The sequence below is a fragment of the Natator depressus genome, chromosome 15 (genome assembly GCF_965152275.1).
Source record: "Natator depressus isolate rNatDep1 chromosome 15, rNatDep2.hap1, whole genome shotgun sequence".
Lineage (NCBI taxonomy): Eukaryota > Metazoa > Chordata > Testudines > Cheloniidae > Natator > Natator depressus.
The window spans coordinates 11,827,577-11,851,375 of record NC_134248.1 but is presented as its reverse complement, the minus strand read 5'-3'; the positions used below and the strand labels follow the sequence as shown (position 1 = coordinate 11,851,375).

Sequence of the window (23,799 nt, the reverse complement as noted above, 5' to 3'; positions counted from 1 at the left end):
CAGATGCCCCATTTTTTAAAGGGACAGTCCCGTTTTTTGGGACTTTTTCTTATATACGCGCCTATTACCTCCCACCCCCATCCTGTTTTTGCACAGTTGCTATCTGGTCACCCTATCCAATATCAACATCTTACAATCTTCTATTTACCTGTGAAATAAGGCATTTCATTGCCATGTTAATGCCTACATTATCCTACTCATTATTTTCCTTTGTTTATTGATTACCTTTTCTTTTAATCTTCTGGAGCTGATCAGAGACTTTTCATAAAGATGCATACTGCATATTAGTAGCCTCAGAGACTATGTGGTCCTCCTGCCCAGATCACTAAGACCTTTTCCTAGCCATATTTCACCACTGGTACATCTCCACTGGAGGTAGCAATGGTGGAAGCTGTAGTGTAGACAGGACATGGGAATTTTTAACCAGCAAGTACGGCTACACTACAAGGTGGTAAAAGCACATGAGTCCTGTCTACATTACCACTTCCACTATTGGTCTCACCAGTTGAGCTGCACCATTGATGGAGTTTTCAAATGTAGATACGGCATAGAAACCTGCTCTCACACCTAACACATAAATAAAAGGCAAGCATTGAATCTCTCAGTAAAAGGGACATTTTTCCCCAAGCTGTAGGCTGTGTCTTCTTCAGCATTGTTTACATTAGAAAGGTTTGCCAGTACAGCTATACTGGCAAACTCTCCTAGCGTAGACACAGCTTCTGTTGGGGGAAAAAAAGAATGCTTTTGCCCATACAGCTTATACCAATTCCCCAAACAGAATATGTTATGCCACCAAAAACACCTTTTTGCCTGTATCATTGCATTTACATTAGGGCTCTTATCAGCATGGAAATGTCATAAAAATAATCACATCCCAACCAACATTGTTTTACCAGCAAAAGTTTTCAGTGTAGACCTACCAAGTCTTAATAAAAATTATGATCACTTTAACAAAAAATCCTGGGAGATTATTGCTAGAACTTTTAAAGCTTGCAAGGTACATGTGTACTAAAAGACAATGATCAGTTTTGAAATCTTACTAGAAATAATGTTTTGCTTTTAGTTTTCAATATTCCTTTTCCTTCCCATTGCACACGAGGCCATCTCAACTACAATGCCAAGGGAATGCAACCACAGAACAGAGTCAAAGTCAGTTTCCAGATATGTGAAAGGACAGTACATGGATAAAGAAACCATAAGTAAGTGTGCAGGTTAATCTGCTGTTCCATAAAGAACAAATACTGTAGTTACTATAGAAGCTGTCATATCTCTTGGTACTGTACTTTCACAATAGTACATTTGGGAAACAGCACCTTTAACACTGACCAACTTTCAAAGAAATTATAGTATTATCTACAATGTTCTAAAGGATCATCTTTCAACATATTTTCTCCAGATTGTATTCTACACAATGTTTCTCCAGATTGTGTTATACACAATGTTTGGTTTTGAATATTTTGGGGAAAGAGACACAAGGGTAGGAGACTGAATATTAGAAGTGAAACAGTTGAGGCAAATCAAGAGTGTGGCAGCTCTCTGGTAACAATATTAGTTTTGTTGTGACAGTGCAACAGTTTATGGGCACTATTCATATCTCCACAAATGTTCCCATACAAACTCATCTAATACAGGCAAGAAGGGATTCAGCATCTCTTTGCTGAACACAAGCAAATCTTTCCCTCAGCTCCACCTCCTCCTGCAAACAGGAAGTCTTCAGTATGGCATTGCCCTTTTGAATCGATTATACCATAGGCACTCCTCCTCCCACAATAATTTTAAGGAAGCTGTATATTGCTCTTATAGGTGATTAAATACCCCAGATTAATTTCAGCATTTAATAACCACAAAAGCCATTTATTGTTAGTAGATTTCAGTGTTATAAAATGTTATTCAGAGTATATGCCCAGATTAAAAAAATCCCTAAACCCACAATACATGTTGAAAACTTTTTGTCCCTTGAGATTGCCGGAAGATTCTGTGCTGCTGCGTTTTTATGCATTCCATAAGTGTCATTTTGTGGGGTGAGAGTCTAGGTGAGTAACTGTTTGTAACTGCCATCTATTTGGGATGATGCAACTGGACTCTTTCACCCCCTAATGCCCTTGTGTAGGACAGGCCAGAATTTTACGCATATTGAAGGCATTTGATTTCAGCATTTGATCAAGAAACTTTTTAAATATTTTACATTTTATGTTGTGTTATATAAAGAACTCTTGTCTTTCTGGTCCCCAAACACATTAGAAACATTTTAATACATACATACATACATACATACAACCTTCAAAGTTGATGAAATATAATGAATTCTATAACGTAATACAGTGATGACTGTTAAGATGCTCCCTGCTGCTCTATTTATTGTAAGACCATTGGCATTAGGATTCAGATTGTATTGATGATTTGGCACTATGCAGTACATGTCAGGATACTGCAGGGAAATAGAACATTATACTGAAGATCCTAGTGCAGCTACATGCAGTAAGAGGACAGCACATTTTGCTATGGACTCATCTGAAGAAGCAATATTCTGTCAGAAGACAGTGTGTCATGAAAGTAATAGGGATTTGCAACAGTGCAGCATGCTTCAGAAAGACTGCATTGGTTTGCTTGTTACACGTTGCAGCACAGTGCAGTGTGCTGTAGAATACTGCAGGAAGATGCACGTTACACTGAATTGAGACATTGCAGGAAGCTGTGGTACACAAGACAAAAAGGACTGTAATACGGATTAGCTGCAGCAACTGGGAATTTCCCATGTGCCTTCTTGGGAAGATGAATTCGGTGATAAAAAGTTCTGGTTTCACTTTTCAGCCTGGAACTGAAGTATCACACATCTCTCCATAGCTTCTTACTAGTCTCTGAGACCCAAGCCATGGTCATTGCCTAGAGTTGCCAACTCTGACTGAAGCTATTCCGGGAGATATTTTTTTCCCAACATGACAATGTCATTTTCTTAAAATATCCTATTAAAATCTCCTGGATTGCTTTTAGTAGTCACCAGCAGATTGATGCTAATTCTGGAAAACTCCAGGCCAAACCTGGAAGGTAGGCAACCCTATCATTGCCTCATCAAGGTCTCAGCCTGGTTTCATACTCCCAAAGAAGATGAAGACAATTGGAATGGTTTAGATGATGTCAGAGCAGTGACTGTTTTCCTTGGCGAAACTATAGCGTAACAGTCTTACTTCACGGCATGAATGAAATTACTTAATGAAACTATCAGAGAAGGAAGATTCCTAATTTGGCAGGAAAAATACTGTAATGTCTTCGTGTACTTGGAAGCAAGACACAAAGCCAGAATTACCAGGTAGTAAATCCACTAACTAAGAAGGGGAACTAAGAGAACACTGGTGCCTTTCTTATAAAATGGAGGTCCGCAGTTAATGTAAATGGAGTCTAATTTTGACACATCATGCTAGGGAATCACAACTATCATGAATATATTTTTATAAATAAAGCTTTCACATTTAAACAGAGATTCATGTTAAACTAAATGCTCAGATTGCGTTGGAACCTTTGAAGCTAATCTTGAAGAGTCAGGCATAACCACAACTCTTATTAGAGCTGGTCAGACTTAGTTTGCCTAATTTCAAACCGACTCAAATAGCACAAGTACACAAGTTAAATTCAGATGGTACTGGGGTTCATATTCCACACAGGAGAAAGAGTGACAAAAGAGGAGAGAAGAAAAAAATCCACTAAAAACAATGTAATATATGGAACAGAGAATGGAGAGAGAAAAGGGCTATTAAAAATAGCTATTGTATCAAAGGAATACATCAATAAAATGTCATCTATGGGGAACTCACTTAAGGCAGCCTTTATTTTGAGGGGATTAATTTATCCTAAATCCATAGCACAGTCTTTCATATAGCTGAACTTTAAAAAAATCACCTTGGGAAAATGGCACAGAAATTTTCGCCAGTCTCCCAAAATAGTTTACAAAATCATGAACTCCATGCAGCTCATCCAGCCCTGGTTCTCATGTTCTGAAATTGAGCTGTGAAATGTATTTCATAAGGAGAGAGATTTACTAAATTCTCCCTGATGTACGGGATTGAAATTCTACCCTTTGGGACTTCAGTACTCCTGCTCCTTAGCCAATAGATGTTTAATTACCACCATATAACCAATGAATAAATCAACTTATTCATACAATCTCATTGTACAAGTCTCATAAGTATATCTAACTGTATAATTTAGAAAGCATAATTTCTTTTGAAGAATACAGTGCAATTTCAAAAGGAAAAGGGTCTAATTTCAAAAATTTCTAATTTCAAAAATTAGACCTTCATGTAAACTCTGGATTGTGAGATGAGATTTATGCAAAGAAGGCATGACAGAATACAGCCACAGTCAGTAGAATGATGCCATTGATGTTCACAACATTTCTCCAGATTGGCCTCTCGGAAGTGTCAGTCAATTTCTTCTGCACTGCTTCCTGCTCCTCTTTGCTCAGTTTGGGACCTTTTTTCTGATCTAAGCCACAGAACCAGTTGTAGGCCTTCTTACAGCATCCTTGCTCTTCATCACCTTGTTCTGTGATAGAAAAAAGAGCACAGTGGTCAAGTAACGTGGTGTATGTGGCTCCATAAGACTGGCATTAAAACAAGGTCTCAGTGATTCAGAGTATTCTTTATAGCACTGTTTTTCGCATGCGGCCACCAGGGCCTTTTCTTGCGGCCACAGCCTCCTGTGCTGTGATTGGGGGGGGTCCCACAAAGCAGTGACCCTCTCCCAGGGCTGCTGCCCCCACAACCCCCAGAGACACAAACGCTAGAGGTGCAGGCAGCTGGTGAATTCCCCACTTTCCCGGGGGTAAGGGAGGCAGGCTTCGTGCTCCATCCACACAGTGGCAGGCTCTGGTTCCAGTCTCCGGAACCAGGCTCACCACCCCCACCATCATCACTGGGCCCTGCTGCCTCCCTGCCCACCTCCCCATCCAGGACTTAATTTGTCCCAGGGCTTGCGGGAACTGAGTAAGTCTGCTGTGAAAAGTGATATTAACAAACATACAAATACCACTTTTCACAGCAGAAGACTTACCAGCTAGCAAGTCTTAGGGGGGGAAAAAGCACAACCAAAAAAGAAAAAGAAACAACAAACAACAGAAAGACAAGAACACGCAAAGTGCCTTATTTGTGTTTCTATTCTGTTTAGGTCCAGTAAAGAATACAGACAACTGTAAATTATTTTTATTACTGAGTCTGGAATAAAACCCTACATAAATAAAATACAATGATTTGGACATGTATATGTGCATATTTATTTGTTTTTCCAAAAGTTAATTAAGTATTTTAGGAAAAATTGTCAGCACGGCCACCAGCAAGAATTGATGGCTGCACTCTGAGGCCACCAAAAAATTTGTTGTGAGAAGCCCTGCTTTAGAGCCTCTCGTAAGTGAAATTAAGACCACAAATTGGAGCTGTTATGATGAAAAATGCTTAAGGAGAGATGGGGGCTGTAGGATCAGATGAACACTATGATTCCACAGCAGACATGCAAAGTGAGTGATTTATGATCACCAAATTGCTCTGTAGCTATTGCTAATAATTTTGAACCCTACAAACCCCTGTGCTTTCCAGTTCACTAATTGTTTGTTCTCAGTTTGCAGTGACATAGCTGAAAATAATGGTAGCTCACAAATGCTAGAAATCACTAAGTTGATTCAAGCACATTATAAATATTTAAACATACAGGATTGAAAAGTGTTGGGTACAGAGTAATGGGCCAGATCTTCACCTCCTGGCCCTCTCTATCTACATCTCCTTATTCTTTGTGCTGCTTTGGAGTAGGGAGAGAGGAAGGGGCCACAGGGAGCCATTTGGGGCACCCTGGGTCAAGGCTGCACAAGGACAGCCCTAATTTACAACAGTGAACAATCTGGCACAGCAAAGGTCCACTCTGCCGCATCCACTCTCCTTCCCTTTTCTCCAACTTGCTCCCTCTCTCCCTTACATGGGGTAAGGTTAGGGAGGGCAGCTGTGTAGGAGGCAGCTCCAACTTTCTGCTTGCAGAAAGATCTCCTGCCAGGGGGATTCTCCACCAGCTATCTCTGGCTGATTTAAGGCAACTTTGCCCTGCTTACATGGTGTGCACAGGCGTTAGAGGATAGAGACACCAGCCATGTCTCTTCAGCCTGAGATTGAGAAGTAGGTCACTGATTTGTGCAGGGTTTACATCTGCTTATTCAAATGTTTTTTGTATTATTTCTCTTTTTATTAAATGGCTGAATTCACTGATGCTTTCAACCTTGTGGAAGTGAGCTTTGTGTCAGAGCCTGGAGACAGGCAAAGTTTTGTGTAAATTTCCCAATGCAGTTCTGGCAAAACACCTTCACCCTGCTGTGCACACCACCTTTGCTGTTCCAAAACCTACCCCCCTACACACCACTTCCAAATGCATCTTCATTCTGTCCTTTAAAGTGTAAGGCCCACACACAACTCTTGCAACCACATCACTCCTGAGCTGTACCACCCCATTTTGTTCTAGCCCTGGGCTTCTCACCTAATTACATGAAGGCTTTTGTGCTGTGCACAAAAATCAACTGGAACTAGATTGTCATCTTGTAATTAATTTCACTGACAATCTACACCAGACCCAATTAATGGACAGTGGTGAAAAATCTGTGCATTAACTCTGCCTACTAGCCCTTTAGCATCTGAGTTTTCATGAGAGTACAGGGCACTTTCACTGTTTCTTCAGGAATGAAGTTGGGAACCTCAAATACACTGATGGCTTCCACAGATCTTAAAAGAGAATGCTATTCAGAAATCACCTGATACATCATCATTGCTCTCAGGTTCCTCAGTCTTCTCATTTGCATCCAGGTCAATACGTTCCTCCTTGCTGTTCCGCAGAGACCAGCACAAGCGGTAAAGCTGCCATTAAACAAAATGAGTTTACAAAGCTGCAAGCCTTAGAATGCCGAGACCAGCACATTGAGATCAGTATAGGACTTGGGGGTCTCATGAATGTTTGCTAAATAATATTCAGGGATTAGCAAGGTTCTCGTAAGACCGGGGACAGTTAGTGAAGGAGATTATTCCTCTTTCCCTTTCTTAACACCTTCATCCCTTAAGATTTTGCTACAATGCACAAAATGCACCATCTATTGTGTGTGTGTGTCTCAGAAATCAAATTCCCTTCTTATTGCATATTTTTGCACTACAGTAGAGCTTCAGCGTTATGAACACCTCTGAAATGTTTGTAATTCTGAACAAAACATTAGGGTTGTTCTTTAAAAAGTTTACAAATGAACATTGACTTAATACAGCTTTGAAACTTTACTACACAGAAGAAAAATGCTGCTTTTAACCGTCTTAATTTAAATGAAACAAGCAAAGAAAGTTTCCTTACTTTGTCAAATCTTTTTTTTACTTTAAGTAGTTTACACTGAATACAGTACTGTGCTCTGTGTGTGTGTGTGTGTGTGTGTTTGTTGCTGCCATATTGCATACTTCCAGTTCCAAATGAAGTGTGTGGTTGACTGGTCAATGCATAACTCTGGTGTTTGTAACACTGCGGTTCCACTGTATATAATGTCTCCAAGGTGTTGCTAGTTACAGAGTACTCTCCAGAACATTGGTTTTCCTAGCAGAGTGTGCTCCATTTCCAGAGATATCTGGACCAAGGAATAATCTGAGGAAAATGCAAAACTTCTCTCTGAACCCAGTTAACTGGGAGGATCCTATATAATTTGTAATTTGTATAATGTAAAATTCAAGGGTAGAATATACTTAATGCTACTTTCAGTGTAAATTAAAGTGACTGGTTTCATAGATCTCCCATATCTCTGGGAGCAGGAGAGCAAGTGAAAGAGCAAGAGAGACAATGATACTCACATGTACATCAGGAATGGGTTTAGTTATCAATGAGATACCCAGAATGATGATGGTGGAGATCCCAAAAAGGATTATAGCGAAGTACAGGTAGTGAATTCCACAAATGATCTTTGGACAGTTGCTGGGGTTTGCACAGCTTCCAGTTCCATAGGCAAACTCTGCAATCATTCGAATCAGCCCAATGACCAGCCCAACGACCAAGCCCCAGAAGGCACCCTTCGAAAGAAAGTAACAGGCAGATTTATCAGAAAGCTGTTGTGGATATGTAAATACATTGCCTTCTTTAACCTACTAATGTCAATGCAATGTGCACTACTGCCAGTGGACACGTGAACAGCCTACAGCACCAAGGGATTAAGAAAAGAGAGAACATAAGCCTTCTTATTAACCAGACGCAAACCAGTTATTAAATTGAACTCCTAGTGTAAATGCACATCATGTACTGGCTAGGAAATCCAAGAGAATCTCCAAAAGCCTTTGAAAAGGTCAAAGTGCTTTCCTGGCTTTAAAAATAATTCTTCTCTTTATATAACCACACCTTAGAACCCCGCCTCCCTCCCCTACAAATGTAGGGTGACTATAGGGTGGCTTGGGAGGATTAGCCTGTACACGCTACTATGTTATTCAAGGTTTGCTCATGAGTGCTGGGTTACTGGCAAGGGTTTTTTTTAAAAGAACAGCAGCACTGCAGTGTTTGTTTTGAAAAGAAATTATCTCTCAAGAATGACATGAAGTTTGCGCTCAGACATTAGAAGAAAAGGCTCTGCAACCTCGACATGTCCCAATAAAATTGCTAGATTCTTTGGCCTGTGATATGAAGGTTAGACTAGATGATCACAAAGTTCCTTTCTGGCCTTAAAATCTATTAAATCATTACAATCCTCTGCCCCCACAGCACAGCTCACATTCAAGCTGTTTTTGAAGTTTGCAGACTGTCGGATGAACTTCTAGCATTTTAGATCCTTATCTGAACTCACGCTGTGCAGTAACTGAGATTTTTCAAGATCTGTTTCCCTACAGGTGCTCCCCTGTAGGTGAGTAGCATCCCTGCACCTGGGATTGGAGATCTTCACTAGCAGGGCCTGTTAGGCCGCACATGGGCTCCTCCTCCCAGTCTCGTGCTGAGAGTGGCGTCAATATAGCGCTATGTGGTCCAACTGCTGTCAGTTCCTTCTCTGCCGCAGAGCCAATGTTTGAACTCTGAAGCAGTGGGGAGGAGGGCGAGTAGTGGAGCACCCATAGGAAGACACATCTCAAATAATCTCAGTTGCTGCATAGGTGAGTAACTCTCTCTTCTTCTTCTTCAAATAGTGTCCCTATGGGTGCTCCACTGTAACTGACTGGAGAGCAGTGCCCCTAGTTGGAAGGCTGGGAATGATCTCTACTGAGGAGGACAGGCCTGGGTGTCCTAGTAGGGCACCTGATGCCGTGTTGTGGGTGATCACACAAATGATGACTGAAGGCGTCTATGGACACCCAGGTGGCTGCCTTACAAATGTCCGTAATCAGCACATTATTCAGGAAAGCTATTGATATGGAGAGCAATCGAGTGCCAGATAGGGGCTGAAGTTTGTGATGTTGGTAGCAAAGGTGGATGCACCCCAAGATCCATGTAAAAAAATGTTTGGATACAGCTGAACCTTTTGATCTTTCGGCAATAGAGAGGAATAAATGTGGCCATTGTCTGAACAATTTGGTTCTGTCAAGGTAGAAGGCTAGTGCCCATCTGACCTTGGGCTGGTTACCATGTGGCTCAGGGAAGAGGGAGGGAAGGTGGATAGGTTGGTTTGGATGGAATGAGGATGGTATCTTGAGTAAGAACTATTGGTGAGGTCAGAACGTGACCTTATCTTCATAGAAGATTGTGTACGGGGGGTGGGGGGGGTGTATGCCGACAGGGCATAATCAGTGGACAGACTGCCATGCACAAGAGGTTAGGATACCATATCTGTCGTGGCCATGTTGGGGCTCTGAGGATGAGCCTCACTCATTCCACTTGTATCTTGTTGAGCACTTTGAATGGTAGGGAAAAGGGTGGGAAACCATAGAGGAAGGCATCCCCCAGAGATTGGTGACCTAGACCTGCTCTTGAGCAAAATTGTGGACATTTGGTGTTTTGGGGAGTGGCGAACAGATCTATGTTCGGAAATCCCCAGCAACTGAATGTGTGTTGTAGGGTTCTTGTGTCCATCTCCCACTCGTGTTCTGTGAGAACCTTCTGCTCAGTGAGTCTGCCATGGTGTTTAGATGTTCAAGTAGGTATGTGGCAGAGATGTCGATGCCATGTTGGATACACAAGTTCCACAATTTCAGAGCTTCTGTACATAGGGATTGGGACCTCTCTCTCCCCCCATCTGTTGATATAGAACATGCACACAATGTTGTCCGTCATTACTCTTATGGTCCTTTGCTGATTATTGGCAGAAAGTGTCAGCATGCATTGCAGACTGCACATAATTCTAGGAGGTTGATGTGCAACATGGATTCTGCCGGGGATCACTTGCCCTGTACTGTGTGAGTCTGTAGATGTGCTGCTCATCCAAATAGTGAGGCGTCGGTTGTCAATATCAAGGACAGTGTTGGTTGGAGGAAGGGGACCCACATGCAGACATTTCAGGGTTGTGTCCAGTCTAATGAGTCCTTGATCTTGATTGGTATTGAGAGCAGTATGTTTAGGCTATGTCTGTGGAGCATGTACAGCGTTCGTAGCCATTCCTGAAGGCAGCGCATGTGCAATTTTGCATGTTTCACCATGAACTTGGCCACTACCATATGACCAAGCAGCTGCAGACAAGTCCTGGCGGAGTTCCTTGGGCTGGTTCTCACAGTGGAGATGGGGCTGATTATTGTGGAAAATCTGTGCACTCTGAGAAAGGCTCTGGCCTTTATAGCATCCAGTTGGGCCCCAATAAATTCCAGATGCTGTACTGGCATCAGTACCGATTTTTGTATGTTTATTTGGTGGCTGAGGTCTGAGAAAAGGTTCATCTGAATGGAGCCTTGAGGAGGCAGTCATCTAGGTATGGGAATATTACAATCCCTTGTTTGGAAAGGTGCGCCGCCACTGCTGCGAGGATGTTGGAAAATACCCCGGGTGCTGTAGAGAGGTCAAAGGGTAGTACCTTTTATTAATAATGGTCGGACCCCAGATGAAATCTGAGGAATCACTGTGGGAAGGGTGATGTGGAAGTACGTGTTTTGGAGGTTGAGGGCCCAGTCCCCCTGTTCTAGTGCTGGGATTATTGTTGATAGTGTGACCATCTTGAAGCATTGTAATTTGATAAACTTATTGAGGTTCCTCACGTCTAGGATAAGTCTTCACCTGCCGGATTTCTTTTGGATCAGAAAATAGTGGGAATAAAAACCTTTCCCTCTGTGTTGGAATGGGACCAGTTCTATAGCACCCAGTCACAGAAGGTGGTTTATTTCTTCTTGTAGAAGATGTTTGTGAGAAGGGTCCCTGATACGAGACAGGGAAGAGTGGTGGGGGTTAGGGGAGAGAGAGGAACAGAATAGAATACCCCTTGCTGATAGAAGAAAAGGAGTACTTGTGGCACCTTAGAGACTAACAAATTTATTTGAGCATAAGCTTTCATGAGCTACAGCTCACTTCATTGGATGCTCACGAAAGCTTATGCTCAAATAAATTTGTTAGTCTCTAAGGTGCTACAAGTATTCCTTTTCTTTTTGCAGATACAGACTAACACAGCTGCTACTCTGAAACCTGTCCCTTGCTGATGATTTCCATGACCCGCTTGTCAGAGGTGATTTGTCGCCATGATGGCTAGAATGGAGTCAAGAGGTTGCCAAACTGATGGATTACTGGAGACGGTTTCAGCAACTGGACCGGGGGAGGCATCTCAGGACCTCGACCACATTTTCAAAATTGTTGTGTAGAGGTGGATGGGTGGGGTAAAGTTGCTTGCGCCAATGTCTGTCTGTGCTTTGGAGGAGGTCTCTGTCATCTGCATTGTGTATCTCAAAGCCATTGAAGGAGGAGGTCGAAATCTTGGAGTAGATTGATATCTACCAGTCTTCTCTTCAGCGCTGGTGTATATATGCCAGGAGAACTCAGTGTCACTCTAGAATTCATTAAAGAATGTAGGACTCATCAGTGCGCTCAGCAAAAGAGTTTAGATCCTTCAAACCGTAGATCTTCTATCGTGGTCTGCACTTACCTGGGGAACCCCGAGAGATGGAGCCATGAGGCTCGTCTCATCACTACAGATGCCGCAATGGAGCGGGCCACTGTGTCCGCAGCATCCAGAGAGGCCTGCAGTGCCGAACAGATCAGAAGTTGTCCTTCCGCCACCTGCTCCTTTTTGTCCTCTGGAGATGTTGACTGACCTCATGAAACTTGGAATAGTTCATATGGTTATATTTAGCTAGGAGAGCCTCAATTAGCAAATCTTCTTCCTCTTCCAGTTCCCGTCGTAAGGAGCTGTCCTGGAATGGTTTTGTCATCCTTTCTCCTGCAGCACATTGACTACGAGGGAGTTTGAAGTAGGATGAGAAAATAGGAATTCCATGCCCTTAGCAGGGACATAGTACTTCTTGTCCACTCACTTGCAGATAGGTGGTATTAATGCTGGGGTTTGCCAGATCACCTTGTCTGGATCCAACAAGGCCTTGTTGATTGGAAGCGCGATCTTTGCCAATGTGGAGGCCTGCAAGACGTCAAGCAACTTGTGCTGTTGCTCTCTAACTTCCTCCAGAGGGATCTGGAGAGAATCCAGAATCCTGCGGAACATTTCGTGGAACTGTTTAAAATCATCTGCCGATGTTGGAGGTGATGGCCTCATTGTGGGAGGACGAGGAGATGTGGGCTGGTGATGTAACCTCTTCCTCTGTTTCTTCATCATGCTCCTCTAGCAATTCTGGTTCAGAGTAGGAGGCCTACAGTCTGACTCTGCTCCGCAGGCGGTTTGGGAAAGAGTGACCTATATGCAGCCCAAGGCCACTGTAGGGGAACAGGCACCTGGGGCTGCCTCCAGGGGTGTCCGTAACAAGCACCTGGGTCATTTCTGGTCTCTGTGTATCAAGGGCAGTAGTATGATTCTGTGTGGGGAGCCCTTTGAGATGATCATGGGATGCGAGGCATGATGGAATACTCCTCCTCTTCTTCCTCGCTGGAGAAGGGTGGAGCGGTATTCGATGGTGAAGGAGTCCGGTGTGTGACAGATATCTCCCGGGGAGAGGTATGGACTGTTGGGAGCTTGGTACAGAAGAGCGGTGATTCTGGAGTGTCAGAGATGATTGGGTCTCTCAGGTAGCGGAAGTCTTGTGATACCAGCAGGAGCATCATCGGTATCGATGGCTATATATGTATTTGTGCAGACATAATGGATAGCAATGCTGCAGATGTTAAGTGTCTTCTGTTGGACAACCAGTAGATGGTGCCAGGAGCTTAGTGGGCACCAGTTGGACTCAAAGTCATTGAGGGAGAATTTTGATGTCTGTCTGTCTCAGTGCCAAGTGATTGTGTGTCTGTCTGTGGTCCTGCCGTATTAGGGCCCTTGGATCTTAACAGTGCTGGGACTGGAGGTGTCTGGACGGTCACAGGAGCCAGGACTTTCCCCCAAAGATGTTGAGGCTACCGACCTCGCGGGAGTTGCCTTTTTCCAAGGTGGCTCCTTGGTGAGTGAGCTGAGGGCCCGTCTCTTCTCCTTTTGATGTGAGAGAGAAGATTTTCTTTTTGTGGTGCGTGGGGGTCAGCTGATGACCATGCTGATTGTGACTGCCACAAAGGAGAGGTATCGGGGCCACGGTCAGAGGCTAGTCGCAGTGAGCTCTCCATTATTAAAATTTTTGCCTCAATTCACGGTCCTTTCTGGACCGAGCCTTCAATTTGCGACATTGTGTGCACTTCTGTGATATGTGCCTCTCACCCAAACAGTGTGAACTATGAGTAGCCATCGTTCACTGGGATGGCTTCATGACAGGAGAAGAACCTATTAAACCTGGAGGATCTGGGCATAGCTCCAGTAAGGACAGCTAGGGAAGGGCATAGAAAAGGAAACCTATGCTAATCTAAAAACAACGGGAGGGAAAGAGCCAAAGGAAAAATTATATTTTTTGTAAGAGAGGGTAAAGGAAATTTTAAAAATTTTAAGAAAACCGCTAATAACTAAGAAATAGTAGCAAAAACACTAGTATTATGAAGGACAGTAAAGACATATGCAAGACTCTGCTAAGGATTCAGTCACAGACCAAGGCAATTGAGATGGAACTGAGGGCGGTTGGACCGCACAGCACTGTACAGATGCTGCTCATGGTGCAGGTCTGGGAGGAGTGCCTGTATGGCCCAACGGGCACTGCTAGGGAAGATCTCCAATCCCAGGTGCAGGGACGCCACCACACCGGCAGTGGAGCACCCATAGGGACACTACTCAAAGAACCACCTTCAGAGATTTGTCCTTCCCTATCCATGTGTTTACCTTATCTGACTCTCTCAATTCTGCACCTCCTAAATACAACAAAACCAACAGATATACAGAGCCAAGGTCACTCCTGGAGTAAGCAGATGTAGCCCTCTGACTTTAGTCAAGTTGCAGCCATTTAAAGCAGAATTTGGCCCATAGGCTAAAAAGGAGACAAGTAATGGTATAGAATTAAAAATCCTGCTGGAAATTTTCTACTTTGAACAAATTTTATTGTGTGACTATTACTGTTAAATTGTCAGAAAATCACAGAAATATATTGGACTAAGACAAGATGAGACACTCAGTTTACTGTAGAAATAAGAATCTTTCCGAAAAGTCTAATCTGGAAGATACTAATAAAAATGGGACTTTGATCCAGGCAGTGCTGCAAATTTCTTCTGCTTTTACTTGATCTCAGTATTTATTCTAATTAGGAGTGTGCTTTGGACCAAATGCTGAGGATCTTACTAGTTCTTAATCGATTTTTACTCACGACCTCAGGATTTGATCCATTACATGAGATTCAACCAAGCAGTGCCTGGAAATGGAACATCCCTGCTTGGGAAATATCCACCACTATTACTATTAGTATATCCACCAATCTCCAGAGGAAGGAGTCAGAGTAACTAGAAAGCTCCAGTCTCACCTGGAAACAGTGTTATTTTGTTTATCTATTGGCTTTCCTCACCATCGCATCTGTGCGCCTAACAAACATTAATGAATTTATCCTCATGGGTACCATACGGAAGTATTATCCTCAGTATTACATGTGGGGAAATGGAGCTACAGAGCTATGATTGGAGTGATTTTCAGAGGTGCTGAGCACACAGTTCCCACTGACTTCTGAGGGAGTTGTTCTGAGTGCTCAGCACCCCTGAAATTCAAGTCTCAGTGACCTGCCTGTGTTCTCACAGGGAGTCTGTGGCACAGCTGGGAATAGAACCAAGATCTCATGAGTTCCAAGACAGCAGCTTAACCACAGGACTTTCTCCTTCTTTGTTGGAGCCAACAGAACCCATAGAAAACCTAGAAGGTTGCATTAAAGCAGTGTTTCCCAGAAATCATCCCTTCAGCATAAGTCACAGTGAAACAGTAGGTGGTTCCAGCTTCACAACTGTCTAGGAGCCAATAAAGTCCAACAAAACCCATGCACATTTACATATATGTGGTGGAAGGGGAGTATGAGGATTCCTCAACTGAGCTAAGAGCCCCTCAAGCATTACACAATATTTACAATTCCCCTCAGGCACTGGGCTGTAGCAGGAATAGCCTCAAAGAAATTGAGAATCAAAGAAATTGAGAAACAAGGAAGGGCACTTGTCCCAGTGTACAGATGAATGTCTTTTATGAACTTTTGCACACAGAGCTCTTCTCCTAGCCTGTACTCACCTCCTCATTGACCCTCTTACAGAAGATAGCAAGCAGGAAGACAGCAGCAATGGGTGGCCCCAGGTAGCTGGTGATAGACTGTATATAATCAAAGAGCTGCCCGCTTTGAGCTGACTGCACCACAGGAACCCAAGCAATGCTGATACCAATTAAAGCTAAGATAAATAACCTATAAATACAATCAATAAAAAAATCTGTTAGCCACTTATTTATAAACATCAATCAGAAATACAGAAATCACAAAGAACCAATCAACAATTTAACAATTCATTGTGTTAGTCAATCAGCATTAAAACATGAGCAAAAAATAACAGTAATTAACCATCAGTACTGGGGGGAAAAAGCAACCAGCTATGAGATCTCACCAGATCCCTCAGCCAATCCAAAATGAGAACTCTGCTATCAAAATAATAAATCACCTATAATAAGAAGTCACCTATAAATACAGCAATCAATAAAACAGCAGAGAGAGATGAATAAAAGAGAAATCTGCAGCATAGCTAGTGAATATGCTGTAGCTTTGTATAACTGCCATCTTGGAATGAAATTTAAATAGATTCCCTGAGATATTTGTAGGGAATAGCCACCTCCGATTAATCTTTAATTAAGAAACATGGCTGGAAACTACCCCACAAAATATCGAGAAAGACACACATGGGATTAAGCTGTCAGGCCACAAGAGGTCACTGCTGCATCACATGCATTCAGTGAAAGGTTGTTCATCAAGGCACTCAAAGGGCAGTTTGTGGTGGCTCCAATATTTAATTAGGTTCCTAATGCTGGGAAAGGGTACAGTAACACTTACCTTCCAGCCAGCATGAGCTCTCTCTCAGATGTCCGGGATCGTATTTTGGTGTAGATGTCCATGGTGAACAGAGTGCTAGCACTATTAAAAATGGAAGTCAGGGAGCTCATGAGAGAGGCCAGCATGACTGACAACATCAGACCTCGCAAACCTGAAACACAGAGAGAGACACCACCTGAGCTGGGGAGGGTCAGTCACTGGGAAAGCTACATCAGTGACATCTCTTTGAGTGCATGGTCTGACTTCCCCAACCCAGCTATCTGTTAATAACTGAAGTATGCCCAGGTTATAACAACTTCATGATACCCTACTGGGACATAAGTAGAATGATGCCTTCTAGGTCAGGAAGCACAACATTTACAATACCACATAATACCCAGGTTGGGCTAGTAGGAGATAGATAATGCCTGTGTGTATTTACTCAGATAGGAGTCCTTTGTGTACAACGTCAGGGGTCAGAGACACCCCCCCACAAAAACACACACTTGTCATTTATACTGCCTGATTAGACTCTGGGTCACTGGGAGAGAAAGAACACCGCCCAAGAATAACCTCAGGAGGGCTGCACTTTCTGTTCCCAGACCAATGAGTTTAGCAGAGGAACTGCAAGTACATCCCTCAACACAGAGATCGTGCAGAAGCTGCCTCTTAATAACTGGCAACTGTAGGCCAGATTTATTTCTCACACTAGGCTAATGCCAGCAGCATCTTACTGCCTCATGTTTGCAAATAAGTAACATTGTCATGGTTAGTTTGTAACCATCTGGGATAACGCATGGCATGTACAGGAATAAACTGTGTATTGGAATGATCTAGGGCCTATGATAGCTGAGCCCTGATAACTCAAGAAACGAGTGATGTCAAATCGACTAAATGACAATGCAGGTCCCTAGTTCTGGTAGCTGAATTCCAGCCCTGGGACATCTCTCCCCCTCAACAACCAGCTTCTATTAATCCGTCATCCATGTCTTTCCCACAAAAACACTATCTTACCATTCGGCATAAGGTCCACCACCATTTTTGGATAAGCAATGTTTGAACAGCCAACTTTGGTGCCACAGTAGTTCTCACATATTGAAGGCACGACACAAGCCACCATATCTGAGAAAAAGATAACAGACAGGGTTAGCTGGGGTCATAGCAGCAAGTTGCCTAAAAATCAAGAGAACTTCCCAAACCCATCTCCATGCTAAACCACTGGATTTATTTGCCTGATCTCACCCTTGACTCCGCAGCTGTGGGAAGGAATTCCATTCCTGCATCACCTCTTTCCAGTGATAATGGTGCTGAGGTCAAGCCACTAAAACTGTATCCACAGAGCTGCACAGGAGGCCAGGGCAAAGTTAGCGTGTGCTCTGAAAGGCCCTCTCCTGCTCAGAGTCACCTGCTCTCCTGCCTGCTGTTGTACACGTAGGTGGCGAGTTATATAGGCTCATGGTGCCCGGGCTCCAGCAATATTCAGGGCCCGGGGGCCCAGCTCCACCAATGTTTGGGGCCGGGTTTCTCCCCCAGCCCCACCTGCTGCCCCCGCGCACCTCCCCCAGTCCCGGAGCGCAGCGTCCCTGTCTCTCCCCTGCAGCTCCGTGCTGCCTCCCTGCATCAACTGCCACCGCAGGGTCCTAGTTCCCACCATCCACTAGTGGCAGGGCAGGCTGCCCTTCCTCCTCAGACTCTTCCCTTTTCTAGCAGGACCCTCCACCAGCACAGGGCCCCCGCCCTGCCTGCAGTCACCGCTCCTGCCCCATGCTGGGCAAGGGGCAGCCCCATCCCTCACCCCCAAGTGAGGCTACAGTGAGGGGCAGCCGCAGAGGAGGCGGCGCACATGTGATGGCAGTCCCCCCTCCCCCCTCTCCAGCCCCACCGCAGGGGAGGCGAGGGGGCTTCCTGGACCTGAGAGGGGCCCTAGGAGCACGTGCAGTGACAGTGGTGCCGGTTGAGTGTGCTGCCGGGTGGGGGGGGCCCTCCCCCAGAGCTCACTGCTGCCAGCGGGGAGAGGGCTGGGGGGAGTCCTCCTCTCTGGCCCCATCCCGGGGCAGCCTGCCTGCACCCCAAACTCATCCCCAGCCCTGCCCCATCCCAGAGCCCGCACGCCCAGACAAAGCCCTCACCCCCACACATGCCAACCCTCTGCCCCAGCTCTGAGCTTCTCCCACACCCCAAACCCCTCAGTCCCAGCCCTCATCCTCCCACACCCTAACTCTCTGTCCCAGCCCTGAGCCCCCTCCTGCATCATGAACTCCTTATCCCCAGCCCCATCACACACCCCAACCCTCTGCCCTAGCCCCGAGCATCCTCCCAAACCCCTCATCCCCAGCCCCACCCCACAGCCCTCACCCCTGCACCCCCTCCCTCCACACCCCCTCATCCCTAAACTCCCTCCCAGAGCCTGCACCCCCTCCCTCTGCACCCCTTTCCACCCCCAAACTCCCTCCCAGAGCCTGCACCCATTACCCCCTCCTTTACCCCCAGCCCAGAGCCTGCATCCCACCCCCTTCCCACACACCCTCTCCTGCCCCCAAACTCCGTCCCAGAGCCTACACCCAAACTCCATCCCAGAGCCTGCACCCCCACCCCCTTCCCACACACCCTCTCCTGCCCCCAAACTCCCAGAGCCTGCACCCCAGCCCTCTGCACAGCCTCCCAGAGCCTGCATCCAAACTCTGTCCCAGAGCCTGCACCCCTCACCCCCTCCTGTACCCCCACCCTTTGTCCCAGCCCAGAGCCTGCACCCAAACTCCATCCCAGAGTCTGCACCCCTCACCCCCTCCTGTACCCCCACCCCTTGTCCCAGTCCAGAGCCTGCACCCAAACTGCATCCCAGAGCCTGCACCCCTCACACCCTCCTGCGCCCCTACCCCCTGCCTGGAGCCTGCACCCAGCACCCAAACTCTCTCCCAGAGCCTTAGGCGGGGGGGGAGGAGGGTGGAGTTTGGGGGGGGCAGGTTCGAGGCACCACCAAAATTTCTACAAACCTGCCACCCCTGGTTGTACACAGAGGTCAGTGTGAAGGGAAAGAACAACTGGCACTTCACTCACACTGAGCTTAGGCAGCCTGCAAATCACAGGCATTTCCATGAGCTGAAAACACTCCTCTGTGGGATCCAGGCACAACTCCCTCTGCCCCACAAAACGTCAGTCACAGACAGGAGTGTTTCCCCCTGGCTCAGTCAGTAACAAATTCCAACAAAGAGGGGACACACTCTAGGCCCTGGTCTGCACTGGGTCGGGGGTTGACCTAAGATACGCAACTTCAGCTACGTGAATAGCGTAGCTGAAGTCGGCGTATCTTAGGTCGACTTACCTGGCCGTGCGGACGGCAGCGAATTGGCCGCTGCCACTCCACCGTCGACTCCGCTTCCGCCTCTCGCGAGCTGGAGTCGACGGGGAGTGCGTTTGGGGATCAATTTATCGCGTCTAGACGAGACATGATAAATCGATCCCTGATAGATCGATCACTACCCACCCATCCAGCGGGTAGTGAAGACCTGCCCCTCGATTCCTGTCCCCACAAGGGACAGTGATAGCATCACTGGGAGCCCTGAGCAGGGGAAGGAGAAAGAGCAGTGTCTTCTTACTTTGTGGGAAATGCTGGTCTGTGTATGTTTTCATGGTCTGAGTTAGGAGAGGGACTGAAGGAGCTGGGGGTGGGGGGGACAGCAAAGAGAAAACTGAGTGGGGCTGGAAGAGGAGTGAGAAGAGAATGAGGGGGCTACAGTTCTAGGTCCTACCTGTGTACAAAATCCGACTGATCATCCCAGGCATCACCATCAAAAACATGGGCAGCAGCTTCAGGTACCCACACATGACACAGCCGGCCTTCACATGGGACATGTTCTTGGCTGAGAGGCATCGTTGAACAATAACCTGTCAATGAGACAGTAGATGTGAATGACTCCAGCTTTGTCACCCACACACGATGCCAGGCATACCAAGGCAAAATGACTCTGTTTCAACTGTATTCCAGTGAGAACTCTTTGCTCTTGCTCATAATTAGAAAAATACAAGGGCATTTGAAGGCCTGAGAACACATTTAAATGTCTAAAAGTAAATACTCTACTGTCTAATGTATGTTTAACCCTGTGAATCCCCGTCACAGGATATTGTTGAACCAAATAGCTTATTAAGAGTCAAAAAGGACTAGACATTTATATGAATAAGAACAGCAGACACTATTAAACTAGCTAGGTTACAGATGATAAAGGCTCTCAATCCTTGTGCTCCAGAGAATAGGTTGATCACCAGCTGGGGGCTTAAAGAATTCCCCCCAACTCTCACATGGTTTATAATACTGCACAATTACAGTAGTGCAGTCTCCTTCCTCTGAAACATCCCAATTTGATCATTTTTGGAGACTAGATGGACCACTGACCTAGACAGAAGGAAAGGAAAGGAAAACACATGGACAGTCCTGCACCATAGCACCCGATGAGGGGACAGACACATACACAGAGCAACTGTCCAGCATTCTTTATGCAAGAGATTAAAGCAGCACCAGTTCTCCAGTCCTGCCAGATCACTCCCGAATGGTGTGGCACTTTTGGGGGGAGCTGGAATGGTGTCTTGAGGCACTTTAGTACTAGCTTTCTGGCACTTCTCAAGTCCTGCACTTGCCCCCGAGCAGCCCACATAGACAGAGTACATATGCCTAATATGGCTGGATGGGAAGCCAAGTCTATACCCAGATTGATAATGGTCATATGCATGTAGCTGTCCTATTAAGATGCCCATTTTTTTAAAATTGGACCCTAAATGTTCATCCAGCATGTCGCAAGAAAGGGAAAAAAACATCACACACACAACATATGTCCAGAATGGCATGAAAAAAAAATAGTAAAGGAACATACACATCCTAGTCACTTAACATAGGAGAGGCTGAGAATCTAAAAGCTATAGAGAAAAAAAAAAAACAATTTCCTCTTAGGAGATAATAGCCATTTTTATGGCACAGGGTTGGGGTGAGACAAATTGGAGGATTGGGCCAAAAGACAGGGGGTTGGACTAGATGACCTCCTGAGGTCCCTTCCAACCCTGATATTCTATGATTCTATGAGAGATCAATCCAACTACACTGCAAATTTTAGAATGCTCTCAATTTCCCAGTTGTTGCCTTTACACTACCTGATCTGTGCACCAGTACCACAAAGCGAGGATGGTCGCGCCAAGGGTAAGGCCCGGCCATGGCAGATCTCCAGTGATCGGGTCTCGGAAGAGGTGGAAGGAATCTGCCCGAGGGGTGTAGCATTCTGGGTCAATGGTAATGTTTCCATATGAGGTGTTGCTTGGAATTGCGTTCATATATTTCTCCATAAAGGCCTCATATCCTCCTACTTTGGAAAATGCTGAAAAACAGAATGTAACGACACTGATCATGGTACTGGACGCTTGAAATTCCTGATGGAGCTGAAGAATCCAAGGAAAAAACTCCATGCTATCAATGTGATAAACCTGCCCCAATAGAGATCAACATTGTCAGAAACATCAAAGTTTGTGCTGTGAAAACTCATCAGCAAGAAGCCACACTGGCTTTCCTTCTCAGGTCGCTATGGAGCTCTAAAAGATTCCTTTAGACTCCACTGTCCTTCCCATGCCCCAGATCCAAGCTTCCACTTTGCCAGGTATAATATCTCCAGGCTCCTTGACCTAAGTGAGGACCAGAGACAGAGTCCACCTGATTAAGTCAATCTGAAATATTGTTTATTGTGAAGCAGGGGGTCAGCTTCATGCAGTGAAAAGCTTACACAGAGGAAGTCCAATGAGAAGCCACAAGGCAAGGGGGAGGAAATTACAGCCTCACAGGGCTTTACTACTTCCTCTTGATTAATTAGGTAGCCTGAACCCTAAATACTAGGGTTCCATTTCACAGGATGGACTGCATTTTAGTACCTACATGATCTCATGGACACCTGGCCTCCCATTCACAGTAACACAGCCCCTATTTTGGGGAGTTCTATAGGCTGTTATACAGGAGGTCAGAAGAGATGATCACAATGGTCCCTTCTTGCCTTGGAATCACATCCCTATGGCAACTATAGAGCTTGGTCAGGATGACAGGAGGGCTTAGCAATGTGGCTCTTCCCCTTCCCTGGCAAATACATGAAGCAATGGGAGTTCCTTAGCTATTAACCTGTCAGGACTCCACAATGCTGGATCCATTTCCACAGGACACTGGGGGCTGTAGCTGATCATTCCAGCTCTCGTTCATCAGATTTACATACCAAATCCTGTGAGAATAAAGGATCCCACCAGCATGATGATGGTCTGTAAGGTGTCTGTGTATATCACAGCAGCAAGGCCACCTAAAAGCAAAGAAACGCCATTACATGAGTATTACAAGTATGCATCCGATGAAGTGAGCTGTAGCTCACGAAAGCTCATGCTCAAATAAATTGGTTAGTCTCTAAGGTACCACAAGTCCTCCTTTTCTTTTTGCCATTACATGAGCCTCTCTGCTAATGCCTTCATGGGAATTGGCCTCTTCTTGGCCCTCCATCTCTCTCTCTCTCACACACACACACACACATACACCTCTCCCCTTTCATGCTCTCATTTCTTCCCATTTACTCCCCACTTCCATTTTCATCTTTCTGGATCCCCTTTTAACTTGTTTTTAATTTATCAATCTGTTCCACAAACTCACCTGTGATCGTGTAAAGACCAGTAATACCCAGCAGTATGATTATGGCCAAATAAATATTCAACCCCATGGCTATTTGGATAAATATAGCTCCAGAGAATATATCTGCCTAATAAAAGGAAAGATGACAGTTTAGGGAATGCTTAAGATAAAAATAACATTTCTATTAGTATCTATTGATATCCTCCACACCCCAAAGCTCTGCACACAAAAATAAAAGCACATGCAAAATAAAGACAGATCCTGTCTCCTTGGTCACCCAGACCTGCTTTATTTTAACTGCCAGCTGCTTTTTGAAGTTCACTTCTTAAGTCTCTGCACTTCTTACAATAGTTTCCAGAAATGTGTCAGTGATTCCCTCCTAGCCAAATCTGGCGACCCACCTCTCCAGGCCTGTGAACTTATGTATGGAGAAACAGTTCAGCAAAATTCATGAATAAGTCCTGGAATTTTAGTTACCAACACAGCTGCATCAATGCAAACTCCTAAAGTAGACATAATTTGAAATCAGAGTAACCAATTCCAATCCAAATCATGCCTCACCAGTGTAAATCATCTCTCTATTCGGGGTTGGCATGTGCAACAGTGCAACATGCTGCACCAGTGCTAAGGGAGGATTTTCCAAAGTGCCTACATGCCTTAGGAGCATATGCCATTAAAAGTCATCTCACTGAATTTGTGCTCCTAAATCACTTAGGTGCTTTT

At 45.1% G+C, this 23,799-nt stretch overlaps 1 protein-coding gene across 1 annotated transcript in view; it reads right to left on the bottom strand.

The window, feature by feature from the left end:
• Window positions 1-1,865: 1,865 nt before the first annotated feature.
• The window catches only part of SLC5A1 (solute carrier family 5 member 1), a 46,665-nt gene continuing 24,731 nt past the window's right edge, over window positions 1,866-23,799 (bottom strand). The window contains exons 6-15 of the mRNA XM_074972668.1: window positions 23,098-23,203; window positions 22,676-22,756; window positions 21,579-21,799; window positions 20,189-20,324; window positions 17,454-17,561; window positions 16,461-16,611; window positions 15,656-15,824; window positions 7,845-8,060; window positions 6,779-6,881; window positions 1,866-4,539 (exon numbers count right to left, since the gene is read on the bottom strand). Of these exons, the coding sequence (XP_074828769.1) occupies window positions 4,322-4,539; window positions 6,779-6,881; window positions 7,845-8,060; window positions 15,656-15,824; window positions 16,461-16,611; window positions 17,454-17,561; window positions 20,189-20,324; window positions 21,579-21,799; window positions 22,676-22,756; window positions 23,098-23,203 (1,509 nt within the window). The 3' untranslated portion in view covers window positions 1,866-4,321. The remainder of the gene's footprint in view (window positions 4,540-6,778; window positions 6,882-7,844; window positions 8,061-15,655; window positions 15,825-16,460; window positions 16,612-17,453; window positions 17,562-20,188; window positions 20,325-21,578; window positions 21,800-22,675; window positions 22,757-23,097; window positions 23,204-23,799) is intronic.